This window comes from Podarcis pityusensis (assembly GCF_964106645.2).
Source record: "Podarcis pityusensis genome assembly, chromosome: 2".
Classification (NCBI taxonomy): domain Eukaryota; kingdom Metazoa; phylum Chordata; class Lepidosauria; order Squamata; family Lacertidae; genus Podarcis; species Podarcis pityusensis.
In genome coordinates, this window is record NC_138029.1 from 82,275,844 (window position 1) to 82,296,942 (window position 21,099).

General features: G+C 41.3%; 1 protein-coding gene across 28 annotated transcripts in view; it reads left to right on the forward strand.

Annotated features, from left to right (window-relative positions):
* Positions 1–21,099, forward strand: part of CACNA1D (calcium voltage-gated channel subunit alpha1 D) — a 200,859-nt gene that overhangs the window by 57,980 nt on the left and 121,780 nt on the right. For all 28 annotated transcript variants that reach the window (XM_080996677.1, XM_080996685.1, XM_080996680.1 and 25 more), the window contains exons 4-6: positions 12,056–12,195; positions 13,955–14,097; positions 19,567–19,719. In XM_080996677.1, the coding sequence (XP_080852803.1) occupies positions 12,056–12,195; positions 13,955–14,097; positions 19,567–19,719 (436 nt within the window). The remainder of the gene's footprint in view (positions 1–12,055; positions 12,196–13,954; positions 14,098–19,566; positions 19,720–21,099) is intronic.

Here is a 21,099-nt window from a genome sequence, read left to right on the forward strand (position 1 = left end):
ATGTTGACAAGCTGGAATATGTGCAGAGGAGGCCAGCCAATATGATCAGGGGTCTGGAAACCAAGCCTAATGAGGAAAGGTTGAAGGAATTGGATATGTTTAGCCTGGAAAAGAGGCGGTGATATGATAGCCACCTTCAAATATCTAAAGGGCTGTACCACATGGAACAAGCTTGTTTTCTGCTGCTCCAGAGGGGAGGACTTGAACCAATGGCTTCAAGTTACAAGAAAGGAGATTCCAACTATACATCAGGAAGAATTTTCTGACAGTAAGAGCTGTTCAACAGTGGAACAGACTTCCAGGAGAGATGGTAGACTCTCCTTCCTTGGAGGTTTTTAAGCAGAGATTGGATAGCCATCTGTCATGTATGATTTAGTTGAGATTCCCGCATTGCAGGGAGCTGGCCCAGATGATCCTCAGGGTCCCTTCCAACTCTACAGTTCTGTGATTCTGTAGGTATAGTATATGTTTGAAACTTGTACATATTTTAATCCAAATTTTAATTTTCCTCCTATTCATATTCATTGTTTACATTTTTCATTATATTAAAAGAATCTGGAGTGAGCTATGTAGTGTGACTGACTATTCCTGAAGAAGGAAGTAGGTGTCAGTTACAATTAATGTGAGCGGCTTCTATAGCCCTAGAGATGTGACCCCTTGTTACAGTAAATATGACAGCATGAATTATTTTCAATTATAATGAACTTAATTTTGTTGCATTAGTTATGACACACCTCACTGGGAGCTTGCTGCTTTGATATTGCAACAACTGCAGTAAAATAACAACAACAAAACCAGAATCTGGGAATTCAAAAGCCTTCATCGCACGCAGAAGCAGTGGGTTTCCAGAGCCATGTGCACTGTCTCACATTTCACATAAATATAAGAAGAGTCTTGTGGGATCAGACCAAAAGCCCACTTAATCCAACATCCTGTTTCCTCCAGTGGCCTACCAGAAGATAAGCCTCAAAGCAGGACTTGAGTCCAGCAACACTCCCCTGCTTGTTTCCTCTGGCAGACGGTATGCCTGATGCCTCTGAACCTGGAGGAACTGTATAGCTTTCATGACTAATATCTATTGATGGATGATGCATTTGTCTAATCCCCTTTTAAAGCTGTCCAGGTTGGTGGACCACATTTTGTGGTGGTGAATCGCATAGTTTAACTACGCACTGTGTGAAGATCTACTCCTTTTGTCTATCCTGAATCTCCCATCCTTCAACTTCATTGAATGGTCCTGGGTTGTAATGTTATGACAGAAGGAGAAAAGCTTATCTCTATCCGCTTCTCTGCCCCATGCTTAACTTTGCACATGCAATAACGCCCAGAGTCCATCAGTGACTAGGACATCATCAGAGCCTGCAGTGCCATCATCTGAAGAGCTGGACCAGGTTCCTGGCTATAAGTTTGATGTTTCTGGACTGTGGATGGTGGTGTACCTAAGCTGGAAGTCAGGAATGCACTGAACCAGATGCCACAGCATTCAGGTTCTGTAGAACCAGAGCTGGAACCGTCACAGGCATTTTTCTCCACACTCGAGGAACTGATTGTATCCCACGCCAACTTGCTAGTCCACCATGGAGGAAAGGCGATATGTTCATTCTGAGGTCCGAAGACTGTTCCTTTTAAGGGTTTCTGGTACTCCAACGCAGGGGGCATATCATGGGAGAGGTATCTGGTGACAGGCACTCAAAAGGCTTTGTTCACTTCGTGCTCTTGCCAGAAGAAGTTGCTCACTAGGACCAACCCTTGGTGGTACTGCAACAACCAACCTGCCTTGCTACCATGACCATTGCGCTCCTCGGGATCGGAACAGAACATGACACTTGTATCATGTTCACCCTTGCTTGTGTTTTTTCTTGCAAGAAAGTGATAGATAGTACTGCAAATCAGGTAACCAAATTGACACCAGAAATCAGGAAGGATCATGGATGTTGCAATATGTAGCCTCCAGAGAATCTCAGCCTACTAGATTCTTCAGCTTCTTATTTCACTGGTCCTTTGGGGAATTAACTACATTATTAGAAATCCATCCTCCAGTTATCAGATGGCTGTTTGACTGAGATTTCTGAGATGAACAAGATTCCACAGTGTTTTGGTATCAGATGTAATATTAACTGGACAGTATTTGTACATGAAATCTTTATAACTGTTGTACATCCTGATGATAACTTCCATTTTGTTCTGTTAGAAAGTAAGCGTAAACAGGCACTTACGTAAGTCTCAGCTGTTCTTTTGGAACCTGCCTTTATACTCGTGCAGTGATTTCTTTGGCATGCTGTGCAGCTCTTTTTAACGACATCTGCACAAAAATCTTACACATTGTCACTTCTGTAGCTATTGCAGAGCTGCTAGTTGACATTTCTGAATGAAGGACAAATTAAGGACTTGATTCAGTAATCCAATTTTTATCCAGTTTATCCTGAAAAATAGGTCCCTTCCAGTTTTTACATATTCAACATTGGCATAGATTCCTTTTTTCCCATGTGCAGGTTATTTTCATTAACTTATCTGTGTTGTTCTTTTTCGTATGTGGGCTGGCTTTGCACTATCTCACATACGAGGTACAGAGCTGTTCTCACCATTTGCAGTCTTCTGACTTGACAGCAGTTCTTAGAGCCAAACTACACGTAATGTTAAGCACAGGGTTTTTAACATTGTGTCGTTCAGAAACTGTATTAATTAGGATTGGAACTGCCATAGGTGAAGAGGAGGAGCTTAATTCACTTCCTGCTGTGACCTTGACAAAAATTTCTCCCCTGAAGCTTCTGTTTGAATTGGCAGGGAAGGTTCCATTGGTGCCAATGGGAACTTTCTTCCTGATGCAAATAGTAGCTTGTGGGTGGGAGAGGTGTCATTGGGGCTATAATGTTAACTTTCTTACACACAGATATTGGTTTAGCCCTAGTCTCCATCAGGTGGCCCAGTGATTTTAATTTCTTGTACAGTGGTACCTTGGGTTAAGTACTTAATTCGTTCTGGAGGTCTGTTCTTAACCTGAAACTGTTCTTAACCTGAAGCACCACTTCAGCTAATGGGTCCTCCTCCTGCTGCTGCACTGCCGGAGCACGATTTCTGTTCTCATCCTGAAGCAAAGTTCTTAACCCGAGACACTATTTTTGGGTTTACAGAGTCTGTAACCTGAAGCATATGTAACCTGAAGTGTATGTAACCCGAGGTACCACTGTAGAATTATGCCAAACCATAGTTTACTGCAAACATAGGAGCTTTTGGAAAGGAGATTGTGATTGCTTTGCTCCTCCCCCAGTTCTTCCTAGGCCACATAAATCGAGTGCATTCTATGCACCAGACCTGTTCCATAGGATGGAGTAAAACCATCCATAAGATATGTTGCAAATGTGTTAGGAACCACCAGTGTGTGCCCACCTAACATAATAAGATCTGTTAGACATGTTCCCTTAAGAGGTGAGATTTTTTTTGCCTGGAGAAACAGTCAAGCACTGTTTTAATCTAGTCCTTAATACCCTTAAGAGTGTAGGCTCGCAGAAGGCTACATAAAAAGAAGTTGTTAATTACAAGAAAGCAAGCATACATAAATTAAAGATACAGTAACTCATATGGAGTGGCTAATGAGCATACATACAAATAACTGGTGCCTAACACATTGACAGTCCCCATATCTAGAGAAATGAAGGACCTTGTTGTTGGCATTCATCTGTCTTGAGAGGGGACAGAGTATAGGGGTGGTCAAACCACTGCGTTAGCAGCACTGAAGTGACTTGCTGGGAGAAGGCGTACAAGGCACCATTCAACCATCTGAGGGACTCCATTCCGGATTTGTGTGGGGATATCCCAAATCCTGCAAGGCAGTGGAGGTTTAGGGTTAAGATTTTTCTTTCTCCTAGATGGGCTACTTCCCAGGTTGATGAGCCCCATCTGCTCCTTACTTCCCTCTACAGGATGTGCAGAAACCACTTTCTTGGCCATCGGACCCAGTATTGGTTTTGTTTGCTCAACCTGACAGAGCCTGTTTTTGCATGCAGGGGAAGTCCCTAAGTCATTGAGGGTTTGAGACCCATCAGCTACCCTCACCTGGTTTAGCTGGTCAGTCAAAGCATGCCGGCAGCTTCTAGGAGCCACAGTTGAGAGCTGAGTGCAGGGTTGGGACCAAAGATGGACAAATTACCCCAGGAGGAGCACAATGTGTCCCCCACAAGAGGTACTACCCCTCCCCTAACACTCCATACACCCCTGAAGCACCTTAATCTACAAGAAAACAAAGTGGGTGAGCATAATGTTAGTTATCAACTAGGGATAGGAGGAGAGTTAGACTGTTACCATCTCTTGTTAGAGTGATCCTGCAATTGGATGAATGGAAGGGGACCAGGCTCCAAGGTTAGGATTGGAATTTCTATGCCTGTGGAGTTATGCCTTCACCTTCCAAACCAACAGGCAACCATGCAACAGTGATCTTACAAATCGCTAGGTGTGATAGCTGTGGAGTGCTAATTGTTGTTATCTAAAAGTGATGTGAAGGTGTATACTTGGAACCATGCTGTGCTGATTAGCCCATGCAAAACCTCAACCTTAAATGAGATTTTGGATCTCACAATTCTGTATGTAAAATGGAAATGAAAGGGATGATGTGGAAGGGGAAAATAAAAGTTTCTCATGAAGCAAGAGTTGATAACTTTCCTGCCAGATATGCCTAAAGATTGTCATCCTGTGTATGTGGGATGCTTGGTGCAAATTGCTGAATTTGGCGTACATGAGTTTTGTATTACTAATGTTCTCTGGAGGGACTGATAGTTACTGGTTTGGGAGTTTCCCCCAGTGTCACTGGTGGCTTATCAATACTTGCCTTCTGGCCGTCTTTGAGGTCAGGAGGTTGGATTTTGCATTCTGTGTTGCTGATGGTTAAGTGGGAGCTGATACCACAATAAGGCACAAGGTTCCATCAAAATGAACCAAATAAAAGTCAAGTCAAGCTCTCTCTCATTATACATTCTGTCTTTCATAGTATCCCTATCAGCAGCTGTGCCTACCACTGGCATAGCTCTGAGCATCTCTGAAGAACTCTCCCCCTGGAGGTCAGGCCATGTGTAGCATTTCTTGGTGCTTCCTTCAGTGTTTCCTAATTTATCTATTAATTACATAGCTGTTTAATTCTAAACAGCTTTTATCACAACATTTATCATTTGGAGGAAACAGTTGTTAGAATGTCACTACTTTTCACTGCAGGTCCAATTGTTATGCTTCAGTTTCTAGCTTGAAGCTTTCAGTGGAGAATAAAGGATGCCCAAGGCAGAAGTCAACCTTTCACTTCTGCTACAAAGGAGATGCCATCTATTTCATGCTGTGCTAAGTATTCCATTGGAATGCAAGTAAAACACAGCCTTCAGCATATCCTAATTTTGAAAAGAAAAGCAGTAAGCAAAAAGAAGCAGCTTTAATTAACGCATTTTGTTGTTCTTTAAGTAAGTAAATCCTACAAAGCATTCAAAGAGTTATCTGTTATCAGTCAGTGCTATTGGGGAGATTCTCAGTACCTTGCAGATTGAGCCCTTAAGGTATTTCTCAAAATAAGATTTGTAGTGAGCAAAAACAGAAAGGAAAGCTTTTTTTTTTTTTTTTTAAGAACACACAACCACAACTGACTAAAGTCTGAGTTCACTCTGGGTGATTTCTATTTTATTTTATGCTTTTGGCGCATCCGGAGAATTGTGATGCGTAGTGATTAGTTATATTTATACGGGCTAACAGCAGTAAAAAAAATTAAATAGAAAAGGAGCAGCTTGCACAATATAAATCATGTTGTCTTTGTTTAGATATGCCAGTCTTATGTATTAAGATATTTGTATGGGATATCAGCGGTTCATTCTATGGTGTCAATTGTTCTAACAGGGAAAGGAATTGATCATTGATTGTCTCTGCAGGTGGTTCTGTTATTATGGGCCCTGAGAATACTCCATACTCTTGGTGTGGAAAAGCCAACTTTGTTTTTGTTATATAATCATCCATATGTGGCTATGGTGGCTCATTTACCAGATGTAATGTATTTAATGTTAGTTCTGGGAGTTTATACTTGATTCTGACCAAACTAAGCTTCTTGATGTCTAGTTCCTCAAGAACGAACATATATATTGTGAGAAAAGGTTTTGTATACTGGAACCCATTTCTTCGGATGCATTAAGTGTTATCCTCAGTTGGTGGGATGGGATCTGGGACCTGCAACAAAATGTTGCAGCAGGGAATGCTCATTGTTTCTGTCACCCCTTTCCCCTTGTTTTTCTGTTCCTTCTCCAGAACAAACCCATAGCATTCTGTGGCTACTGAACATTGTCCTCATTGGGCTGGTTTTTTGGGGGGCGGGGGGGGGGGGAGTTGTTCTTTAGTTTCCCCACCCTAAATTAGCTTTTGTATATCTGAAAAATTTGGACCCCTCCACATAGAATGCTGATACCTTCCTTGTTTCACTGTGGCTCTTTTTTTTTTCTTTTTTAAAAGATAAAATCATTTCAACACTTCCAAGCTCTGTTCACTATTAGAAGGAAGTGGTGCACACACACATATCATAAACAGTGAAGCCAAAATGCCACAAAGATAAGCACTGTACTACAAAACCTGTATCTTTTCTTTCTTCGATGTATGGCTAAACAAATCCATATTAAGTAGGGTTAGTGCTGTCTCTTTCCACTGCCTCTACTAAAGCTTCATATAAACCTATTGTATTCTGATGCCAAATCCTATTACAGGAAGTTGTAAACTCCCTGCATCTTTAAAAATAACCTTTGTAGAACTGCCAGCACCTTACAGAATGAAAACGGAGGGCTCCATTCTCTTTAGAGCATGCATACCAAGTAACACCGAGTCAGCTTTCAAAAGATTATATAATAAAAGGACAAGGAAAATAACCGTTTTTACAGTGGTAATATATATATATATTTCTAACCTCAGACTTTCATAAATTAAAATTGAGGATACCTTGGATAGAGAAAGCACAATGTGTGGTAAAACTCCTTGAGAAAGGGTTGGCGGAGACCTTACATCTTTCTTTCTTTCTTTCAACTTTCTTTCAACTTTTAAACATGCGGCACAATATGTGGCACACTTAATGTGTCTCACTAAAGCAGGGCACACTCTCTGTTTCTGTCCCGGAAAGCCTCTAGCTCCCCACCTGCTATAGTACAGTGTTCTGCCTCCATGGTCACAGACAGTTGGTTTCTGAATACCAGTTGCTGGAAGCAGCAGGAGGAGAAAATGCTCTTGGGCTGAGGGCCCGCTTGCTGATTTCCAGCAGGCATCTGGATGGCCACTGTGATAACAGGATGCATAACCCCCCCCCCCAAGTGCCCCTATATTCCAGGGACAGTCCCAGAATTACAAAAGCCACCCCAGCTTCTGATTTGGTTCTGGAATGTCCTTATTTCACCCACCAGTGCCACTGCCGCTGAGCTCAGGGAGGAGGTTGAGCTGGCACTTGTCCTGAGAAGCGGTGGCAGTGGCCGCTGGAGGAGAGCATCCCATTGCCTCTCCTTGGCTGCTGCTGCCAGCCTCCTCCCTTGGGCATCTTGCAGCGACTGCTGGGGAATGGGCGATGAGGAGGAGAGACTGCTGCCGCCAAGATCCAGCCCCACATGATGCATTGGCTTTGAGGTGCAGGCAGAGGACAGAAACGCCTTTGGCAGGAAGAAAGGGGGAACGGAGTGTATCCATGTCTCATCTTGCCCCTTTCTCAAATTTATTTATTGGTGTGTGTATGATTTTTTTCTTTTTGTAAATCTACTGCAGAATAAAAATAAAATTGTGATTAAGGGGTTTTCTCAGGGCGGTGGGGTGTGTGTGTTTGCTATGTCTAGTTGGTGTAGTGATGGTGGAAATGCTCTGCGGGGCAGGGGACAAAAATGAGTTGAGGATTTTCATCTGAGGAATTTTGCACGGTATGCTGGATGCTGGTTAGCAATTGGCCTGATCTAGCAGGCTCTTTTTATGTTATTAACACCGGTTTAACAAAAAAAGAAGTTGCAATACTATGCTAAAAGCACAAAGCTTGGTACATATTTAGGGGCACCCTGTGAAGCTCAAGTAGAGAACTATTCATAATTTCAAAATGGCAGCCAGTGTTGTAACTGGTTGTGCAGTTTGCCTGTGCATTAGGAAGATTTCTACTTTACCTGAAGAGAGTGGCTTGTGGGTGAGTTGCACAGGGCTACATAGGCCAGGGCAAAAGGCCAGGTATAACCCACAACTTTTATTCTTCCTGAGGTAATGTGATACAGTGATTTTATGAATTATTACTTGGGGGAGAATATTTCTTAAAATTGGAAATAGCTTTAAGGTTGTGTAGGAATTTGTTCAGGAAATATTGTTGGGCCATTAGGCTGATCCAACAGGTTCTTCTCAAGTTCTTATGTCTGCTGTTCTTCTTCTTCTTGATGTAGTTATTTTGTACCCATCCTCCTCCCCGGGTGGGTTACAGCAATTTACAAATATATTTTTAATCACTATACAATCATCTGAACACAGTGATTTTTTTATTAAGAAACACAGCATTTTTATAAAAGGTATTAAGCAAACACCTGGATTAGGTGAAATTTTAAGCAAAGCATTTAGTAATTTTTAAAACAGTGAACAAGTATAATAATTATACAACTCAGGATGAGAGCCATTTTAGAACAAACAATTTCAAACTGTCCTTTGACAGCAGAAATTCATAGGCAGGTTGTCTCATTTGTCAAGAGTGAGTAGATTGCCAGTTAATATGCCTTTTGTTCTGATACACAGTGACAAATTCAGTAATAATTGTGCAGAAATGTCCCTCTGCTTAATATTCGTCAGAGCAGATGGAAATGTTTTGCAAATTGGTCACAGTAGACCACAGATAGGTCTATCACTACCCTGTCTGGCCCTGGGTGGAATGCTTGTACCACCCAGAAGAGCGAGTTATCCAATTTATCCAAGTAAGTGGGAGAATATTTTGTAAGAAGGAATATTGCGTGCAAATCCAGCACATACCACTGACTTAAACATTAAGTGATAGGTGATGTAACTGTTTAATCATTGCAATTGTAGACAATTCCAGTATTGCTATACTTTGTTGAGCCTCACTGGTCTGCTTTAAAGCTATGGGTTTTTAAAAATATTAATCATAAAAATAAAATATACCACAAGCACATTCTCATGCATACTCTTTTGCACCCATTGGGATAAGAAAGTTTAGGAGGCTGACTTTTTCCCTTAGACGAATTACTCCTCTTAAGGATTTCCCATCTTCATTCATGGATTTGGAAAATTAGTACTTTATGAATGAAGTTGTTGAACTTAAAAAATGTAGCAAATTAATCCAGCTCTAAGATGTCCTTGCAGCAGATAAATTTAGAGGGAGAGGACCCTTAATGTATAACATTATAATTTAAATATTTTTTGCAAGCTATCCATATTTTATTTCAAAACCATTTTTGTGAAACTTCTTAACACACTTTCAGTGCTTACTTCATGTAGTCACAGCTTTGCATATTTTCTTTGAAGATTTTGAAAATACAAAGATAAATGATGACTAATGTGCACCATCTGCCTGGGGGGAAAAGATTTCTTACTGAGGACTCAGTTTCTGCTAAGCTGATTTGCTTATAAGAAGGAAGCAAGCCCATCCCTCTGCTATGAAAATGAGGTTTTAATATCTTGTGACAAATTATTAAATAGCAGTATATAGGCACTAGAATAACAATATTTACTCCATAGATTAGGGTCAGTGGCGTCTCTTCTTTTGGATTGTTACAGGAACTCTGGGGGATCAAAAAAAGCTGGTGTGTGTTTTGTGAGGCCTCAAGAACTTCTAATATACTAATTTGTTGGTGGCATGTACTGAATTCCTAGCCCGCTGAAAATATTTGATTGCTGCAATATTGGTTGCCTCTTTGTGGCCCTGGAGCTCGAATGTTTGGTAGTAGAGATGAAATATTGCTCTTTGTGTTGAGGAGACACAGGTGCCTTCGTGATGTCATTATTCATAGCTGATGGTGTGAACCACTTCTGCTGAAAAGTATTGTGTTTCTGAAAACGTCATATGACACAAGTGCTATACCAGCAATTAACCACTTCTTATTCATATGTAATTTATGACATAGTTTCCTCAGTATTGTTATGAGTTTGAGGGTGCTAGACCTTTCTAAATTTCTGGATCCAGCAAGTGTCAAGTGCTAATTAAGCCAGACTAGCTTCCTCTGTTGAGTTGATCTCCTTAGTGATGGGCCAGTAAGCAAACAAAGGAACAAGCGTGAGAGACAGCAATTGGATGGGTGGGGCTCCCTCAGCAGATAAAGCCAGTGTTTAGAGTAGAGAGGTTAGAGGCAAAGAGTTGTGTGAGCCAGAAGCTAGATGCAAAAAGGCTGCAGGCCGGAAAGGCAGAGAGAAAGCCATGGCTGATTTCTTCTTGAATCCAAGGCTGTAGCTATGTGTGTGTAAATACACCTTATATCATAAAGACACCACAGTCTGCACTGTGCCTCATTTCCAAAGGAAACACGAATCCTGGGTAAATGCCTTGCATCCCTGTAATCTTTTACCTCCTGGAAATTTGCAAGAAGCATCCTTCTCCCCTAGCACAGCCGTTATTCTTATACTGGCAGAAGAATCATGTTGAGGTAGAGAGAGCAAACATAAATAGCCCTAGGGGACTGTTTCCCTCAATGTTTCATTGCTCTGAACATGCAATTGCTTCTCCTGATGCTGCACCCTAGATTGGCCCACACTTAAATACACACGATTTAAACTATTTATGTAGCGCCAAATAAAAGTTAACAGGGCAATTTACAAGTAAAAAAAATTTAATAAAACCAATCTAGTTGCTAATCACTCCATTAGACTTGGATGATCCTCAATCCCAGCTGGAGGATGGGTCTGTTGCACTGCTTTCTCAACTAAAGATGTCCTTCTCATGTTGCTTATACCCTGTGGGGCAAAACATACATACATGCATGTACCAAGTGCTACCAAGAAACACCACGACCCTGTTCCAAATCTTTAACCTAAATGGACTGTTAAAGCAATGGTATTCAAGTATTGTTGGGCAGTGGGAAGGTACATTAAGGTAAGGAGCAGATATTCCTGACTGGAAGTGTGAGTGGTTTGACAGTCTGTGTCTTGTGGACAAAATGAGAGCTAGTTCAAAATGCTTAATGGAGATGCTATGGGTCTTACAAGTAGCATGCCAAGCTTGACATAAGGAACATTTTCAGGTGAAAATCCCTTTTAAAAGTGTAGGATTTCACAGAGAGGGAGAGAGAAAAGGAGAACATGAATGGTCTAGTCTTCTTTCTTCTATGCTGCCACTACTGAACTATTTTTTTTTATATGGGCTGTGATGTGTTGTGCTGGCAATGTTGTTCGTATGCTGCATCACAGCACTTGTTTATCCGCAAACCGTGTTTTAATATAGGGCTGTGTCTTCACAAACTATCTACAACAGCAAGCAGGGGAACCTGTGGCCTTCTCATGGTTGTTGGACTACAGTTCCCATAATCCCTCCTGACCTTTGGTCATGCTGATTGGATTAGAAAGAAAGTAACTTGCACTAGGGATATGGGTGGTGCTGTGGTCTAAACCACGGAGCCTAGGGCTTTCCGGTCAGAAAGTCGGCAGTTCAAATTCCTGCGACGGGGTGAGCTCCCGTCGTTTGGTCCCAGCTCCTGCCCACCTAGCAGTTCAAAAGCACATAAAAGTGCAAGTAGATAAATAGGTACCGCTCCGGCGGGAAGGTAAATGGCGTTTCTGTGTGCTGCTCTGGTTCGCCAGAAGCGGCTTAGTCATGCTGACCACATGACCCGGAAGCTGCAGACAAATGCCAGCTCCCTCTTAAAAATTCCTCTTAAGTTTATTAATATATGTGTATGGGTTTATGTTGCTGAGCATTGTGTTTGGTCCTCTGACTAGTAAATAGTGATATAAATTTACATGGATATTATTGCATTGGTTATTATTCATTGTTAACATGCATCAAGCATTCTGGAGATGCAGTCCATAAATGTTTTAAATAAACAAAATAGAACTTTGGTTTCCTATTAATGATTGCCATTTTAATTCATTTCTTTTACAGGAACAAGTAGAATATGCCTTCCTGATAATTTTTACAGTTGAAACATTTTTGAAGATTATAGCATATGGATTATTATTACATCCCAATGCATATGTTAGAAATGGATGGAATTTACTGGATTTTGTAATAGTAATTGTAGGGTAAGTCTGATTTTTAAAGTTTCAATATATAAAGTTTCAATATATTAAAATGCTTGAAAACATTGCCTCGTTTTGTATGTATGCCTGTTTCTACACTAGTGACATCATAAATAATCTTCTTCACTTTTCCTAGACTTCAACATGGTTGTCAAATGCTTGATAGCTCTGCTCACATACACTCCCCACCCCGCACCCCCTGGAAATGTGATGTTTATACAGTAAGCTCTTGTTGTATTCCAATAAGCTGTTGTATTCCCACTGAGTCAGCAGCCTGAAAATTTAATAAGTTTAGGGCTCGTTAATATGCTAATTTTTCCCTATACAGAAGTAATGTTTCTGCAGAGAATCATGTGTGTACCATGAGGTGCAATCAGCACAAGAGCTTGAACTTTGTTATCTATGGGTAGGGTTTTTTTTTTGTAAACTTTGTTTATATAGTGGTTTCACTGTTCTCAATTTTTACTGTAATACAACTGTGCTTTATTGTGTTGAGTTCTCTTGGGTCTAGGGTGTCAAGTTACACAGTATCAAAAAGAGGAGAAAGATTTGCATAAAATATTCATATGCCGTTTTATATGTATATCTGCCAATTTGAAAATAACCTTCATAATTTAAGTAGAAATGCAACATCACTATAGTGGGGGAACGCTATGACTAGGTGACGTACATGCCTTATTAGCACCCGGTAAGCAAACTAACTGTTGATGGGCAACTTCAAGACCTTTCTGCTCTCCTTTCTTGTGATGCTTTACCTTTAAACCACACCTGAATTGACTGTTCTTAAAACAGAGGACACCTTTAAATAGAGGCCTGTCTTCTGACAGCCCTTCAGATAGAACACTCTTCTCTGTAAAGTGGGGCAGGTGGGTATTGTATTTGTGGTCCTTATGAAAACTGAAGAATTTGTGCACAAATGTTTCTTTAAAGAAACAAAGCATTTTATTGTGGGGAAAATGTGATCTTAGCCATAGAAAAGCATAAAAAAGCTCTCAGAATTTCCCCCGAGTTTGTTCACTTTGATAAGAGCCATGTGAAGATGTCAGACTCAATCATTGTTGGACAGAAATTAATTACCTCAGTATTCTTTATCAGCCTGCTCAATAGGCCCAATATTTGTTATTTGGCAGTCTTAATCTGGGGATGTTTAACCAGAAGGGGCAAAACAGGGAGAACTAGACTAAAATAGTGCAATGATAGCCAATGAACATGCTGCAGAAATGTAGAACTAGAAATATCGGGTTGAATTCCAAGTAATATGATTTGAATTACTCTTTTGTGTGGAAACTGTTGAAACGCCCCCCCCCCCCAAAGGTACATGAGTTGAACCTGTCATCCAGCAAAGTAGAACAGTTCATGTTTTCAGCATATGTGCAGGCCATTGACATCACAGGAGGTGAGCAATAGTTAAATAAGAAAGATGCACATAAAGCTATGTGAAATATTTTGTGGCACAAGCCCACAAACAAGTTTCTTCCTGGAAATAAAGAAAGGAATGGTGTGAAATCTGATGTTTTATTTGTATGTGTTGAAAGCTCTCCTATGTGGAGCATGTGAGTCACCCTGAGCAGTCTATCAAACCGCAACAGAAGCTTTTTACCATTGTATCATTGCTCTTTTGTAATTTAAAACACAAACCCCTCACATTGACAGCTGTATAATTCAGGAGTTTTTTGGTGTATTTTCCTGGGGAGGTGGGACAACAAACTTGGGTTTCTTGCAAAATCAAAGATGATAAAATCTCTTATTTCTTGTTTACCAGATTGTTTAGTGTAATTTTGGAACAATTAACCAAAGAAGAAGAAGACGGTGCCCATTCGAGTGGGAAATCAGGTGGTTTTGATGTAAAAGCCCTAAGAGCCTTTCGTGTGTTGCGACCCCTCCGGCTTGTATCAGGAGTGCCCAGTGAGTCATTATCTATTTAATTATTTTCTTGCAATTGTTTACTTGAAGAGATGAGATCCCCCATGTCTATGAAACTACATAGTAGATGTTGCCTTCCTTATCGATTAATTTGATAATGTCTATTTTGAGATGTCACTCAAAATAGTTTACTAACGTTTCGGGATGGTATGTGTGACTATGATAAACGTTCAATAAGCGGGTAAAGGAATTGATTTTGTGGACTGATCCTATCAATTAAATGCCAAACTAGATGCTACAGTAAAAACGCAGCTGTCTCTGAAAATGGCAGTCCCATGTATAGTTCCCGTCCGTAAGGCCTTGTAGAACCTACTTGTTCCTGACCTCAGATTATTTTCTGTTTCCCTCCTACTGCTAGGATGTGTGGAAACAAGCTATGACATGAGGATATGACAAATTCTACTAGACCATGCTGAAGAGATAGGGAGAACTAGATATGTGGCTACTATTTTTGGTGTCAATAGGCATGTTTCACATCTAATTTGGACCTTAGGCCTTTACTTAAATACCTCCAGTGAATGAGAGCCCAGCTCCTCTTGAGGTAGTTTGGTCCACTGTTGAACAGCTCCTGACATTAGGAAGTTTCTTTTAATGTTTAAGAGTCCATGTAATAAGCTTTGGAGGAGCCCTCAGGGAAATATTATGCAAACATTTGCTCTAGATCACACTTTCCCAAACTTTTGACTTCATTGACTCCTTGATAAGCTTATGAAGTTGCCACTGACCCCCAACCCAAATTCTCAGGAATGCAAATGAAATTACCGTATTTTTCGCCCCATAGGACGCACCGGCCCATAGGACGCATCAAGTTTTTTGGGGGGAAATAAAGAAAAAAATTTTTATTTATTTTTTTAAATGATATTTATTGAAAAAAGGATTTTCTACAAAATTTTATACAAAAGAAAAAAAATAAAAATAAAAAATAAAACCATCATTCTCAAATTCTCCACTTTCAATACCTTCTTTCCTTGACCTCCTCCTCCTCCCTTTTCCTGTATCCTATTTTATAATAATCACAGCAAATCCTTTCCATAATTCATAATATTCTGTCATCACATTACCTTAATCTATTTTCATCTTATCTTATCTTATATATATATATTAAAAAAAAACCTTAGAGTTTAAAACTTAAGTCTTAATTTTTTATCAACTTCTCCTTAACCATAGCATTCTTGCCTAATTCTTTTAACATTTTTATAAGAGCCAAATAATTTCATTTCAGCATTTTGCTAACATTCTCAATTTTGTAAAACAGTCCTAATGATAAAAATAAAAAGAAAGAATCCAGTCTTCATCCAACGTCCTTTTCTCCTGGTCCCGGGTTTGTCAGTCCTTTTTATCCTATTAATCTAGCACATTAACCTGGCAGTCTTATGTCCGAGGCCCTTAAGTCACTTCCATGTCCCTTCCATCGCTCTTCTTTATATTTCCCTTTTATTCGTGGGAACTCCAGCTTGGTAGTGTTTTTGACCTTTTTCAACAAAACAGTCCCTTTTCCATAGTCCAATCCAAGCTCAATGTAAAATTTACAAGCATATTCCAGATTCCCTTCAAAGTTAGGAGCCCCCACAACTCCAGACATCTGACGGCCCCTTTCCAGACTTGAAAAGACCAAATCTCCCTGTGGAGGGGGGTCTATCCAGCCCCCCATTTCCAAACCGAACCAAATTTTATCTTTCCATGTCTGATTTTTTCCAAGTTCATTTGTCAAGTCCAAAAGTTTGTAATCCTGCAGGGCCGCAGCTCCCTCCGTCTCTGGCGCCCAAGATTCAGCAAAATCCTCTTCTCTCAGTTGTTCTGTCATGGCACGCTCCTGTTTTGATTCCTGAGTGGGCTCCATATAGTTTCCCACTACCTGCTCAAAGGATCTGGCCGCATTAGTCATGAAATCCATCTTCTGGCTTAACTGATCCAATAGGGTATTTATTTTACAGAAAGCACCCAGCAGTGCTTCTGAAGACATTGTTCTGCAAGGTCACAAAGTCCTTTCCCACAGTTGTAATCAGTGACAGCTGCAAATTCCCAGGAATTAGTTACAATTTCACAATTCCCCTCTAGGGGGAAAAGCTTCTAGTTGTTCCTTCTCTTGAAAACAATAGCAACAAAGTTTCTTTTTTACGATACTTTGTCCATATTTGTTCTTTTAAAAAACGAAAGGAAACAATGGAGTAACTACGTTTCTCTTCTTTAACTATCTGTCAAAAGCATTTGTTTCTGGTCAATGAACTTCAAACGTCAATTCTGACACCCCGCTCCAGGGTCAGGGCGATGGAAAAATACTTTACTTTAACTTCATTTCTGCAGGTTTAAACAACTCAGAAAGAGTCCCCCTTCTTCTCCTGCTACCGAAGGGGGATTCAGCGATTTTAAATGGTGAAAGTCGATCCTTTACAAGTGGTTTTTTAAGGCTCTAGTTTGCGTTGTCTTTGCTTTGTTCTGGCTACAGGGAAACGGAAGGGTGACTTCCTGTTTGATCCTTTCCATTTCAGTACCAAATTAGAGTAAATTTTAAGTCAAAATTCCTTTTAATTTCGCCAGTTCTTTATTTGAAGTCCAAATATTCAATGTTCCAGTACTCACGGTTGGTTGATTTAAATGCCAAATTGTCCCAGGAAAAAGGCAGCACTCTCCGGCGACGGCTATGCGGCTTCGCTCCTCAGAAAAAGCAGTTGACTCACAGCACCGCGCCACTTCCCCCTCTTCACTTCGGAACCCGTTTATGGGTTCCTTTGTGGGTTGGGGGGGCGCTAAGGGTGCCCGCCGAGTCCCACGGTCACAGGCTTCATCCGCCTGTGATTTCCAGAAGGGTCCCCGCTACGCCGCAGCGGAAAAGACCCGTTTCATGCGGAGCTGGTCCCTCCAGTTCAGAGGGAGTCCGCCATCACCGGTGGCGCCACCCCGGAAGTCTAAAGAAAAAAAAAAATTATTTCCCCCCCAGGCACTTGTGGGGCAGGCAGCAGGAAGAAGCGCTCTTCTCCCCGCCGCCCGCCTTCAGATCAGGTCCGGGGACAGCAGGAAGACGCGCTGCGTCTCCCAGCTGTCCCCGGAGCTTGCGGGGCAGGCAGCGGGGAGAAGCGCTCTTCTCCCCGCCGCCCGCCTTCAGATCAGGTCCGGGGACAGCAGGAAGACGCGCTGCGTCTCCCAGCTGTCCCCGGAGCTTGCGGGGCAGGCAGCGGGGAGAAGCGCTCTTCTCCCCGCCGCCCGCCTTCAGATCAGGTCCGGGGACAGCAGGGAGACGCGCTGCGTCTCCCAGCTGTCCCCCGAGCTTGCGGGGCTGGCGCTGGGGCTCTCCTGAAGCCTGGAGAGCGAGAGGGGTCGGTGCGCACCGACCCCTCTCGCTCTCCAGGCTTCAGTGAAAGCCTGCATTCGCCCCATAGGACGCACACACATTTCCCCTTCATTTTTGGAAGGGAAAAAGTGCGTCCTATAGGGCGAAAAATACGGTAAGTCAAGATATAGCACCAATATACCTATAAACAGGATCTGAGAATACTGTTGTGTTGCAGAATCACCTTATTCAAGACAGACATTCCTTCCTCACTTGCCTTTTGTACATTCCTGAGAGTCATAGTTCTTAATTATTATTATTATTGTTTTTTTCATTATACCTCATAAACATTTTTCTCCCCCAGGCCCTTTTCAAAATGTGTTTTATTATCAAATTTCCAAACAATAAACATAAAAAAGAATACAAATGTGTCAGAAAATTCAAAGAACCATAGGCATTTATTCACCTGATGCAGAGTGCCGGGGAGGTAAATATCAAATACTTTGGGAAACCTGGCTCTGGGAAATGAAAGCTGGGCTGCTAAAACTGGAAGAACTACTAAAACAAGCAAGTCCAACACAAATGACATGTGGATTTGCATATAATCCTTTCTGTTTCATTGCCATTCATTGCTGTCTCTTTTTTTGAGGTTGTTTTGGATTGAATGAAACCTCTCTCCCTCTCATCTCTTGCTTTTAACATTTGATCCAGAAGCAAGGTCATAATGCTGTGTTTATTAGACCATAATCTGTTGCCATGGAAATGATGGTAATTGGTACAGATTTAGCAAAATTACTTCAATGGAGGATCAAGCTATTGTAGGAAAGATGCCATGAGTGGGGAGAAAGCCTTTTGGTCAGATGCAAAACTCTCACTGCCAACAGACTGATATCTCTAATTTTGTACATACGTTTCTCTCGATACAAGCAAGAGCTGACCTTCCCTCTTTTTTTTAAGTGACAAGAGAATTAGAATGTCTGTGTGTTTTTTAAAAAAGCTTGTTTTTCTGTTCTCAAGGGCATCTTCACTTAGTACATACACTTATTAAAAATTATGCTGGTACTTTTTGACTGTACCTTTGGACACTAGCAATACTCTCTTTGACCAAGTATTCTTTAAGAGAGCAATGCAGAGCTCTGGCTGGAAGCAGTGGGGTGGAAATGAATGATGCAGATCCACATTTTGAACCAAGACTCTGCTGCTTGTGCCACCCAGGGTTAAAGGTGTGTTCAGGAAGCTAATCTTACTTTTTGGCAGTGCCAGCCTGAACCTGGCATAGCAGAGTGGCCTGGAGTGTAATCCTCCTGATGAAATGTGCTGTCTTCAGATCCATTACCTGGCCCTATCCTGCCTCTCCTGTTTCAGAATCTTGCAGTGGCTGCCCAGGGGAGGACAGTGCCAGCAGCACCATGCAGTGCACTGCACTTTTGGTAGGTGCAACAGTGGCTATTCTGCAATGGTGATACACCCTACTAGGAGAAGCCTGTTGTAGGGCCACTTCTGTCTCAGCATAACCCCACTCAGGGGTTAGGATTGCTCTGCAAGTCTTTCCCCACCCAAGGATTTACAACCCAGGTGTTGTAAATTTCCACCATAATTTAAGAACCACTAAGTGTTAGGTGTTAGTTTCCCAAAATAATTCAGTCTAATTTGGCTAGTTGAGTATTCCACTTAGGGACTGGGGATATATTAAAATAGTTTGCTATTGTTTAATACTTTATGAACTGCTTACCCATAGGTTAGCTTTGTCAATTTGTAATACAAAGAGCCTGGTGGATTTTTGCTAGACTTTTGAAATAGAACATTTTTTTTTTAAGAATGCTGAACATTCTGACCTTTGACAATCCTCTTAATGGAATACCTCCAAACTTCTGACTGTAGCTGTAGGACAGGCATGGGCAAACTCAGCCCTCCAGATGTTTTGGGACTACAACTCCCATTATCCCTAGCTAACAGGACCAGTGGTCAGGGGTGACAGGAGTTGTAGTCCCAAAATATCTCAAGGGCCGAGTTCGCCTATGCCTGCTGTAGGATTTTGTGCTAAGGGCACCAAGGTTTTATGAAGATGGCCTTCTGTTTGTCCTCTTGTATTGGGTTGCTTCTAGTTATGTGACTATACAAAATAGTATCAATATATCTCTGTGTGCTTCAATATCTCTCTATTTGCTTTTTGTGCTTCACAGGTTTACAGGTTGTCCTGAACTCCATTATAAAAGCCATGGTCCCTTTGCTCCATATTGCCCTTTTGGTATTATTTGTAATCATAATCTATGCTATTATAGGATTGGAACTTTTTATTGGAAAAATGCACAAATCATGTTTCTTTGATGATTCAGGTGAGTAAAGAAGCTGCTATTTATAACTCGAACAGAACTGTTGTGCCTTAAATCCATGGCTTGAAAAACAACAAATGCCCCTGAATGTTTAAAATATTGTTAACCTTGATCTTCTTCACATTTACCTTTATTGAGGATTCAGAAGTGAGAGTAGCCAGGGCTAGTTTGGACAATACCCAGAAGCAGAGAAAACTGGGACACTTGTGGCTTGCTGCAACACACAAGGTGGACTGTTGGGATCTTGCTTTGGAAGAGATCTATGAGGGCTTCCTACCTCACATGTCCTAAGTAGAAGTGTTCAGTGCCTGTTTCCTTTTTTATTGAAGTTTGCAAACACACCCTCATTGTCAACCTCAGATTGAACTACAGGGAAGCTACTACTTTATTAAAATAAGCTCATGTTAAAACCATTGGCAGTTGGACTGGAAGTTAATCCACACATAAGACTGATGCAGCTCCCTGTTACTAAAAGAAGGAAGCAATATTGAGATGATTAATAGAGATACTGGACATCTAGAGATACTACAGGGCTAGAGATGCTACAGGGCATCCTAAATATGAATGCTAGTAGTCAAAAATGCAGTTTATCAAGGTTGCTAGTTGCAGTGGAAGAGGAGTAAGATCTGGAAATCTACTTCTCATTCCACAGGCTGTGTCTGACACATGATATACTATTGTTTTTGTTTCAGCTAACTCTAGAGCAGATCACCACAAGCCTGCTCAGAATTAGGTTTACATCATTCACAATTTCACTGAACAGATGTTTGGTTAGTTCTTCTAACTGTGGAAAAGTAAGGACTACAGTCCATTGATGGTGTTAGCCTATTGAGATAGGTAGGACAGAAGTCCAGGAGGCTAACAGTAGGTGCAGCCAGAGTCAGTGGCAGGTGGAATCAGGGCTAATGGAAGCAGGAACAACTACTTCTAGTTTTGTCTCCTCCCCCTACTTGCTGTGTTCTACGAGGCCAATGCTTAGACTAAGGAGGGGTAAGCTGACAGCCAGTTGTCACCCACTGGACTGGTTGTAAATTAGAAGAAATATAGGAGCAAACTGAAGTTGGTTGGGCAGTGCCTTCTTCACCCTAATGGATGAGCCTCTGCTGTTACTGACATAGATATAGAGTGTCACTACTGTAGAACAGTGTGATAATGTATACAAAAGTGTGTGATGTTGCCTTAATAAAGTGAGTTTTCACCAGGAATCTACATAGTGCAGATTTAAAATAGGCCAAGGTTGTACCCATGCACAGTTTTGAGTATAGTACTGAGAAGGAATCAGTGTGGTCTGCACACATTTTATGATCAGTTATTGTCTGCATTGGTGTCCCTAGTTTGCTCATTAATATGTCACAAGCTTTTCTACAGTTATTTTTCTGCTAA